At 48.5% G+C, this 10195-nt stretch overlaps 1 protein-coding gene across 4 annotated transcripts; it reads right to left on the reverse strand.

Moving 5' to 3' along the window:
- Positions 1–904: 904 nt before the first annotated feature.
- On the reverse strand, positions 905–10100 carry MAD2L1BP (MAD2L1 binding protein). 4 transcript variants are annotated; one of them, XM_066359325.1, is made up of 5 exons: positions 9977–10100; positions 9693–9813; positions 4555–4942; positions 3788–4053; positions 905–1826 (listed from the first exon to the last, which is right to left on the reverse strand). In XM_066359325.1, exons 3-5 carry the CDS (start codon positions 4598–4600, stop codon positions 1314–1316), a joined length of 825 nt encoding a protein of 274 aa, XP_066215422.1. In that variant the 5' UTR covers positions 4601–4942; positions 9693–9813; positions 9977–10100; the 3' UTR covers positions 905–1313. The 4 variants fall into 4 exon arrangements, with proteins under 4 accessions (XP_066215422.1, XP_066215425.1, XP_066215421.1 ...); XM_066359328.1 differs by lacking the exon at positions 9693–9813; XM_066359324.1 differs by lacking the exon at positions 9977–10100 and having other exon boundaries at positions 9693–9964.
- Positions 10101–10195: the final 95 nt, after the last annotated feature.

Genomic DNA, 10195 nt, shown 5'->3' on the forward strand with positions numbered 1-10195 from the left:
GGTCAAGTGCATGTGGGAGTCTGTCTCTGCCTCCCTTTACTTCAGAAAAATACCAAAAACAAAAAAAGTATATATTTATACTGTCTCCATTTACACACACCCGTATCTCCAAAACCAGCAGGGTGAGGATTATGTCTTCAACTTACTTCCAAGAAAAACGTAAGTGTTCTCAGGAACAAAGAGCATCGATGCTTAGTGGCCAGGACAGCATCAGGCTGCAGAACCTAACAGTAAGAATCAGGACAGCCAAGTCAGAGATGTAGCTAAGGAGGAACTGCCACAGGCCGGAAGGCAGGTTTGCCTAAGGACAATACCGGACTGCCAACAGTAACTGCCGGCAACCATCAGCCAACTGCAATGGCAGACAGGCAGAATTCCAGAAGGGACAGCTGACGTCAAGGAGCTGACCCCACAGAGCAGTCGTGGGGCCTCAGCCTACAGTCCAATCAGGCTTTGCAGTTTTCCCCTCTCCAGTTTTCTCTTCTCAGCCCTTTCCCCTGTGTGACCTCTGCTCTGGTACACATTTTAAGGGTCACAAAACCAGTAGGTGGCAAGGAAAGAACATGGGGCTAGGAGTTAACTGATGAGGACTCTAGTCCCAACTGACATCAAATCCTTATAGAACCTTGGCCAAGTCACTTAACTTCCCAGAGTGGTCTAGGGCTAATGAAGAGAAAGAACTATCAGTTAAAAAAAAAAAATTGCCTGACCTGTGGTGGCGCAGTGGATAAAGCGTCGACCTGGAGATGCTGAGGTTGCCGGTTTGAAACCCTGGACTTACCTGGTCAAGGCACATATGGGAGTTGATGCTTCCTGCTTTAAAAAAAAAAAAAAATTCCTGGAAGCCCTGAACCATAAGATACCAAGGAGAAAGACAAAATACTCTAGTTTCAAGCCTGGAAAGTCTCTTTAAGACAAGAGTTGCAGGAAAATTTAATATGAATTCATTCATTTGATATTTAGGTTCATCATTCACACCCACATTATAACCCTGGTAAAAATCCTGCAAGGCCACAGAAAAGGGACACCTCCACAGTGTTGCCCATTTGCTTTCCAACCCTAAACAGAAAAGTCTGACCCGGCACCCTCTGGGAAAAGCACCCTTCGATGCAGAGATGTTGTTCAGTGATGGATACGACAGTCCCGGTCACACCACCAGCCCACCAGGAAGCCCGCGGCGGGGACTCGGGAAGCTAGGACAGACCCTTCCTCTTATCAGGAGCAACTCTAATTCCAAGTAAGAGATGGGTGACTTGGCGCCATGGAAGGAAAGGTCATTTAGCCATTGTGTTCACGATGTATAGAATCCCCGTTCACTCATGAAAGCCTTTTAATGTCACTGGCGCCTGGAACCAAACGTAATCCTCCCAGGCAGTGGCTGGCACGGAGGGTCTGCCACAGGACAAGGCCACAGTCAGTTTGTGGCCCCGCAGAGGCACTCTGTAGTTGAGCTTGGGTCGAAACCAATCTTCTCCACAGTCGCGGTGGCCTTGTGCCATGACAATGGTGCCCATGAGTGGAGGAACCTGCAGCTCACTGAAGGCATCAGCCACAAAAATGGCTCGGAAGATACGGCGCAAACAAGCTGCTGTGCTCAGGCTCTGGTCCATGCTGTTGGGGGCCAAGCGGGACAAGTCAAGCTCGTAGAATTCCTTGGGACTTAGGGCACTGCCACCAAGGAGGATTAGCACTCGCGGTACTACTGTCCGGGCAAAGAGACTCTCCAGGTGGCTGAGGACACTCTCCAGTTCAGCCAGGGTTTGCTGGCATTTCCTGTTGCTTGCCTCAGTGGGGGCCCACGGTTTCTTCTTCACCATGTCCTCTGCCTAAGAAGACAAAGAGTGGTGAGAGAGAAGGCAAGGCCGGGGAAGGCTAAGGACCTTTGGTGAACCTGTTGGTTGGGATACAGCAGACTATGGAACTGGATTTCCAGTTCAACGAACTGCCACAGCCAAGACACTGGGCTTTATCAGAGGGCAATGTAGCAAAAAGGAAAATACTGTATACATTCTTTGTACAAAACCACAACTGCCCCACACTTAGAACAGCAAAGACAGTGTTCTGAAATAGGCGGGCATCCAGAAATAAGCAATTAAACACAGGACATTTGGTGACATAGTAAATGGCAAATTTTTTCTGTACCAAGAATGGTAACAGGAACGAGGACTATTTGGTTTAATAAAGGTGATTCTGACCTGACCTGTGGTGGCGCAGTGGGTAAAGTGTCGACCTGGAATGCTGAGGCCACTGGTTCAAAACCCTGGGCTTGCCTGGTCAAGGCGCATATGGGAGTTGATGCTTTCTGCTCCCCAGCCCCACCACTAAAGTAAGTAAATAAGTTAATTACAAAAATAAAAGTGATTCTGGAGTTGGTCTTCCAATGAAACATGGTGAATTGAACCCATGCTTATTTGTGCTCCACCTGAAATACTACTAAATGAAAAGGAAACAGGAGGGAGAGAAAGTAGGGAGGGAGGGAGGGAGTGAGGGAGGGACGGAGGAAGGGAGGGGGAGAGAAAGGGCAGGAGATGGTCAGGGGCAAAGAGACCTGGAGAACAGACAACAGAGGCCAAAAGGCACAACAAAGTTTTGGAGGACAGAAAGTAGAAGGGAGAGTTCAAGTGCTGCCAGAGGGGACTCCCAAGAGAAGCAGACTGAGTACACAGCAGGGCCCCAGAAAGCCTCAGGAACTGACGAGTCAAGCACTGCAAAAGGCAAGAGTGAACGCATGGGGACTGAGCGAAAATATGAGGACCCTTAGATCACCTGCCAATTTCCTCCATCCAGAGAGAAGACCGTCCCATATTGATGTTTTAGGAGTCCTCCAGAGATACCACTAGGTTCCCACCCAATATCCTTGAAGCCTATCAGCTCACGAGGCCCAGCCATGCATACAGAGCTTTCAGTGACTTATTCTTAAATATTCACCACACGAAGACAAACAGGAAAAGGAATCTGGAAGAAACTGAGACACTGCAAAGGAAGAGAGGAAAACCTCAAAAATACAATTATTAATATTTTCAGGTAAGAGAAGTTCATACAGAAACAACAGGATGCTATTAAAAAGGAAAATGTGAAAATTTAAAAAAGAGCTCTTAAAATTATGACTGCCAAAAAAGAAAAAAAGTAATAGAAGTTTTGATATAAAGCCAAAGAAGTCCCTCAGAAAGTAGAACACAAAACCAGATGTAAATTTGGACAGAAGATATTATAATTAATGGGTGAACTCATGACGCCCAAATGCAACACAATAGGAGTTTCAGGGGGGGAAAAAAAGTGTGGAGGGTCAGACTATCAAAGATTAGACGGTGGAGGAAGTGACTGAGCCATGGGAGGAAACCCAGTCCTTACAGCTGCTTAGACTGACAAGCTCTAGAGCAGGGGTCGGGAACCTATGGCTCAAGAGCCAGATGTGGCTCTTTTGATGGCTGCATCTGGCTCACAGACAAATCTTTAATAAAAAAATAATAACAAAAACATAAAACATTCTCATGTATTACAATCCATTCATTTCTTACCGCTCATGTTCATGGTTGCGGGTGGCTGGAGCCAATCACAGCTGTCCTCTGGGACAACACCAAATTTTTATTGGATAATGTGTAAAGGTACACGGGTGGTTGTATGGCTCTCATGGAATTACATTTTAAAATATGTGGCGTTCATGGCTCTCTCAGCCTAAAAGGTTCCCGACCCCTGCTTTAGAGGTTCCTTAGACCCCCTTTTACCTGCTTATCATCTAACAGCCACAAAGTCTCCCCACCAACTTTCTCCCAAAGCCTGTGCCTACCTGGGGAGAGGGTTTTCGGTAGAAGCGCTTAAGCTGTTCATAGGGCAGAGGGAGTTGCTGGCGTTGGTACATGACATGCTTTAGAAGTTCACAAGTAAAACGACAGCAGCCTTCCTGGCTTACAGGCCCGGGAAACACCACTGGCACCAGGCAGTCTCGGGGGCAAAAGGACTCCGAAGGGTTGGGAGGTTCTTGGGCAGAGGTAGTCTCAAGTAGTTCTATCTGGGGAGCGTGGGCTTCCTCCGATTCCTCATACCACTCCAGATCTGGAAGGCGCAGAGGAACAAGAGAGAAAAATTAAAAACTCAAAGGCCAAAACCAGTCCTCTCGTTCCCTATCACCCACCCTGACCCCCGACCCGCGCAGCCTGCCTCTGCCAACTCCAGGATGAGCGGAGGCGGGGAGGTTCTAATCCCGGTCGCCTAAAGTGGTTTAAGTGACAGCGGGATGGAGAGAAAGCGAGAACGGGACAGGATGGGACGGAACGGGGCTTGGGTGTTTCTGAGGCAGGGCCTGAAGTGAGGTGAAAGAAAGTATGGTCAGGCGGGGTCTGAAAGAATGCCGCCGAGATGAAGGCAGAATGAGGTTGAGCCAATAGGATCCGGGGCCGTGGGGCGATGGAATCACTCCGGCTGAGCCAGAGCCGGGAGGCCGCTGAGAAATGCCGACACCGAAGACCGGCCAGAGAAAGGGCCGGGGAGGGAGGGAGCGGCGGCAGGTTATAAGCAAGTCCACCACGTACCCGGAGGCCGGACCCCACGACTTACCAGGGACTGCGGCTGGAGAAAGCACTTCCGGCTCCGGAGCTGCCATTACGACCTCTTCTCCGTGCGGTTTGAATGGGCGCCTCGCGAGGCATCATGGGAAGCGGGCGTCTCCACTTCCCGCTCGGCTGCCCCGGAAGGAGACGCGGGGCCCCCGCGGGGTGGCGGGGGCCAGGCTGCGGTGGGGCTTGAACCTTGAGCTTCCCCTACAGGGAACCCGTGCACTCTCAGCCACTAACTTAGCGCTGCCTTCCAGAGGACACCCGTCCTCTCGCATCCTTTCTCTCCAGCATTTACTGTGCATCTATTTCAAGCCAGGCCCTGTCCTAGGTGCTGGATACTCTGTGCCAAACAAGCCTGAGGCGGACGATGTCCTCAAGGGCTTCACTGCCTGTAGATAGAAGATAATTTGATGAAGTATACAGCGGGGTGTACATGGGCTGTGGACCTGAAGACTAGGGAAGCCTAACCTAGCCTGGTGGCGGGGGGGGGGGGGGGGGGGGGGGGTAGTCCGGAGGAAATGTGCCCAAAAAACTGACCTGCAGGATAAGTAAAGGTAAAAAGGAGGACATTGTGGTCCTGTAGAACGTTGCCGATAAGATCATCCTCTATTCAAGGAATGAAAATAATTCAGGTTATAAAGAGTTAAGGCCGTGGTGGAAAAACCAGTGCCAGATCATGGCAAGGCTTTATAAGCCCTGTTTAAGAGTTTGAACTTCAGTCTTGGCAGGTTGGTTGGAGCATCTTTCTGAAGCACAGAGGCACATACAGGAACAGATCGATGTTCCTGTCTCTCTCTCTCTCTCCCTCTTTCACTAAAGTCAATAAATAATTTTTTTTAACTTTTACTTTATTTTTATTTTATTTTTTTACAGAGACAGAGAGAGAGTCAGAGGGATAAGATAGGAACAGACAGGAACGGAGAGAGATGAGAAGCATCAATCATCAGTTTTTTGTTGTGACATCTTAGTTGTTCATTGATTGCTTTCTCATATGTGCCTTGACCGCGGGCCTTTAGCAGACTGAGTAACCCCTTGCTCGAGCCAGCGACCTTGGGTCCAAGCTGGTGAGCTTTTTTTTTTTTGCTCAAGCCAGATGAGCCTGTGTTCAAGCTGGCGACCTCGGGGTCTCGAACCTGGGTCCTCCACATCCCAGTCCGACGCTCTATCCACTGCAACACCGCCTGGTCAGGCAATAAATATTTTTTTAAAAAGAGTTTGAACTTTATCCTTTAAGGAATGGAAAAGCTTTGAAAGGTTTAAGTAGGGGAGTAGCATGATTAAATTTACTTTTTTTTTTTTTCCAGAGACAGAGAGTGAGTCAGAGAGAGGGATAGACAGGGACAGACAGACAGGAACAGAGAGAGATGAGAAGCATCAATCATTAGTTTTTCATTGCACGTTGCAACACCTTAGTTGTTCATTGATTGCTTTCTCATATGTGCCTTGACCAGGGCCTTCAGCAGACCCAGTAACCCCTTGCTTGAGCCAGCAACCTTGGGTCCAAGCTGGTGGGATTTTGCTCAAACCAGATGAGCCCGCGCTCAAGCTGGCGACCTCGAGGTCTCGAACCTGGGTCCTCTGCATCCCAGTCCAATGCTCTATCCACTGCGCCACCGCCTGGTCAGGCTAAATTTACATTTTATAAATGTAACACCCACACTGGCTGCAGTGTAGAGATTAGATTACAGGTAGGATGAGAAAGGAGGCAGGGATACCAGTTAGATCTAATAACTGCAACTACCCAACTGCATGCAGAAATAGAGTAGTCACAGTGGGGTGGAGAGAACTGGGTGAATCCTAGAGATATTTAGGAGGTCCAATAAGCATTACTTGGTGGTTGACCCCAGGAAGAAGAGGGCTAGAGAGAGGCTTCCAAGAAGACAAGCAGGTTTTTCAATTCAGCATCTCTATGGCCAGTTGTGCTATTCAGCGAAGGAGGAAACACTAGAAGAGGATCAAGCTTACTGGGTGTGGGCAAAGAGAAAAGATGAGTTCAGTTTTTCATAGGTTAAGTTAGCTGTGTCATTGGATAGATATTTAGGAACATAATTAGGAATAGAGACAAGTATTTGAGTGTCTTCAGCATCGGATTGGATAAGGTCACCCAGGGAGTGTAGAATACAGACAAGTTAGGATCCCAAAGACACTGATGTTTAGGAGATGAGCAGAGAGAGAAGAACCTATGAAGCAGACTGAGGAGTTGCCAGAGAATTATAAAGAAAAATAGATAAGTATCAAGTCACGGAGGCCAAGAACAGGGTGTGTTTCAGGAAGTAGGGACCAGAGGTCAAAACACACTATAAAAGTACAATGATTGGCACACTCTCCCTCCCGGGAGCATGCCCATTCCTTTCTTCCCCCAGAGGCATGCATCTCCTAAATTCTAAGGGTTCCCAAGAGACTTGCCACCAGGAAAGCATGGGCAGTGGCAGCTCCTCCCAAGCTAACCTGAACCTGTCTCCAAAACCCCCTTTTCTCTGACTTTTCAGTGAGCCAGAGCAGCCTGTTGCTTTTTCCATCCTAAGTCCTCTTTGTTTCACTGTCCCTGGCTTTAATAAATGTACTCTCTGTCCCAGCCAGAGTAGAGTCCCGAAGTGCAGAGGTTGCCAGTTCAAGCCCCAGTCAGAGCACATACAGGAACAGATCGATGTTCCTGTCTCTCTCTCTCTCTCCCCCACCTCTCTCTAAAATCAATAAAATCAATATTTTTAAAAATAATAAAAATAAACCTACTCTCAAAAGCTATAAAAGAAATACAATGATTAAAATACTGTGGTATCTGCTGAGTCATAAACAAGCAAATAATAAAACAAAAGAGTACAGAAACAGATCCATGTATATGTAAATCTTAGTATATGATGAGGGCAACTTTTCTTTTTTTTTAATTTTTAAAATTTATTTATTTTAGTGAGGGGAGAGAGAGAGAGAAAGAGAGCGAAGGGGGAAGGAACAGGAAGCATTAACTCTCGTAAGTACCTTGACCAGGCAAACCTGGGGTTTCAAACCCACGACCTCAGCATTCCAGGTCTATGCTTTATCCACTGCGCCACCACAGGTCAGGCAAGAACAACTTTTTTTTTTTTATCTTTCTGAAGCTAGCAGCAGGGGAGACAGTCAGACTCCCGCATGTACCTGACCAGGATCCACCCGGCATGCCCACCACGGGGCGGTGCTCTGCCCATCTGGGGCGTTGCTCCATTGGGGCTGGAGCCATTCTAGTGCTGAGGCAGAGGCCATGGAGCCATCCTCAGCGCCCAGGCCAACTTTGCTCCAATGGAGCCTTAACTGCAGGAGGGGAAGAGAGAAATAGAGAGAAAGGAGAGGGGGAGGGGTGGAGAAGCAAATGGGCGCTTCTCCTGTGTGCCCTGGTCAGGAATCAAACCCAGGACTTCCACAGGCTGACGCTTTACCGCTGAGCGAACCGGCCAGGGCCGAGAACAACTTTTAAAAGCAAGTAATTTGAAACAACTCACTATCTAATTAGAGGGGGAGGGAATCAAATTAGTTCCTACCACACATCCTACATAAGGATAAATTCCAAATAAATGAAAATCTTATGTAAAAGTACTATATACAAATAATAAATAACTAATTACATACCAGCAAAAATGTGTGTGTACATACATATGTATGACATATATAAGTATATATCCCACAGTCAACCTCCTCATAAGAAACTCCTCCAGGAAACTAAACATATTTCACCTCCACCTCCCAGGACCCTGGTCTCCTCCTGGACAGACATCATTGTTCAGCCTACTTCTCTGCCAGCCTTCACCCTGTCTGTGGTAAGCCAGACTGTTCAAGAATGGGGTATCATAAAAAAATAATAATAATTAATAAATAAATGGGGGAAAATGGAGTATGAAAATGAGTTATCTCCTATCATTTCTCAAACAGTCTCCACTTAAGAGACAAGGGGATTGGGATGGATAAAGTAAAACTGTGTGTCGGGGTGGTTCAAAGATCCCTGAAATGAGAGGACAAGTGTTATCTGGCAAGTGTGTAGCAGGCCCTGGTTATCATGAGAGCCCAGAGCTGCGGGAGGTGAGAAAGTTGGAATGGTCTTCTTCCAATCCCCACTCTTCTTAAGATCTGTCACTGAGTTCTTTGGTCTCAGCCTCTAAGTAGCAGTTTCCCTGGCGGGGTTGTGACCCTCACTAGGATCTTCCTTTAGCTGAACAAGGTGGAGAAAAGAGAAATCATATGTACTTTAAACCACTGAAGACCACATAATTGGCTGGGTCTTTTGCAGGTTTTGGTCCTTCTGCTCCCACTGTTTTGGGACGTTATGCCATGTGGACAGCAACTCTGATTAGTAATCTACCACTCTCGTTCTCGTCCTGGGGGAAAGCCATGGACTCTACCGGGTCTGAACCCCTAAAAGGATCACCAGAGGTAAGCCACTGTTACTACTTCTAATTTTCAAAGGAAAACAGGTCTGAGGGATGGGCTGTTTTATTTCCTGGTTGTGTGTGAGCATCTCGCTGTTTGTGAAGAGAGGGGAAGTGGACATACAATGCATGGTGAGTCATGAGATAGCCATGGGCTGGGAACTGAACCCTGGCGTCCTGACTCCCAACCCAGCAACACTAACTGCTTCTCCGCTGGGCCTTTCTAGTGTCTACTTGTACACTGAGTTATGTCGCTAAATGTTTACTCTTTGCTGACTGCCAGAGCCTAAAGAACAAGAGTGGATAGCTTTGCAAGAAAGTCAAAAGTCAGCAATCCTTTGGGGCCCTTGTCCATTTCTATTCTGAGCCACTTCCCCGCCCTCGTAGTTGACGTAACCCGAACCCCAGCCCCGCCCCAAGTAGGGGCGAGGCCCCATCTATAGCCCTAGCTATTTTAAAACCAAACTCGGTTCTCCCGGATTGGTTCTGCTTCAAAACAAAAAGGAGGGGTAATACTCGCTGCAGGCATCCGTGCAGCCCTCCGGCAGCAAGGCTGATTTACGGGTTCGAGCCTCGTGTCGGGGCTACTGCGGTGTCTTGGGCTGCTAAAAGCAGCCCCTGGAGGGTGCCAACCTAGTAATAAAGCAGTGACTGCCGTGTAAAGGCGGCATAATCATCGTAACAATAACAGCCATAATTAGACTAACCATCATCCGCCTCCGCCCTGGCATTCGTCTTGACTCACCCAGAAGGCACGCCGAACATCGGGGAAGAAACTGAGGCAGGGGAGGGGCCAGCAGGCTGGAGGGACCAATCACCGTGAATTTGCAACTCTTCAGATCCAAAATATGTTGTCTGGGATGGCGCTAAGGGGTCAAACCCAAGGAGCGCCCTCGTAGCTTGCTTGTGAAGTAAGCCCTCCGGTGACTCTGCCCCCCACCCCAACACGCCACCCCAACTCCACCTCAAAGCCCTAGAATAAGGCTTTAGAGCGCGGAGACGGGGAACCAGACTACAACTCCCTTATACCTTTGCGCGAAAGGGCGCGCTCCTCGCCTACGCCCCGAAACCACTCGCGGCCGCGTGCACCGCGATGCTTCCTGTGAGTTGTAGGACGGCAGCCACCGCTTTTGGGGGAGCTCCCAAGTTTGAGGACTCTGTATCCCGTGGTGCACCGCGGCTGTTTCTGACGCGCCTGAAGCGGAGAAGAGTGGGGGCGTGGCCTGAGCAGGGCCCCACCCCGCTCTC

Source organism: Saccopteryx leptura, chromosome 1 (assembly GCF_036850995.1).
Source record: "Saccopteryx leptura isolate mSacLep1 chromosome 1, mSacLep1_pri_phased_curated, whole genome shotgun sequence".
Classification (NCBI taxonomy): domain Eukaryota; kingdom Metazoa; phylum Chordata; class Mammalia; order Chiroptera; family Emballonuridae; genus Saccopteryx; species Saccopteryx leptura.

Excerpts from the sequence above, each read along its gene's own strand:
- MAD2L1BP (XM_066359328.1), bottom strand. The coding sequence starts at position 4,600 with ATGGCAGCTCCGGAGCCGGAAGTGCTTTCTCCAGCCGCAGTCCCTG. Across the intron at positions 4,054-4,554 it reads TTCTCCAGCCGCAGTCCCTG|ATCTGGAGTGGTATGAGGAA; the intron begins GTAAGTCGTGGG and ends TGCGCCTTCCAG. Across the intron at positions 1,827-3,787 it reads ACCGAAAACCCTCTCCCCAG|GCAGAGGACATGGTGAAGAA; the intron begins GTAGGCACAGGC and ends TTGTCTTCTTAG.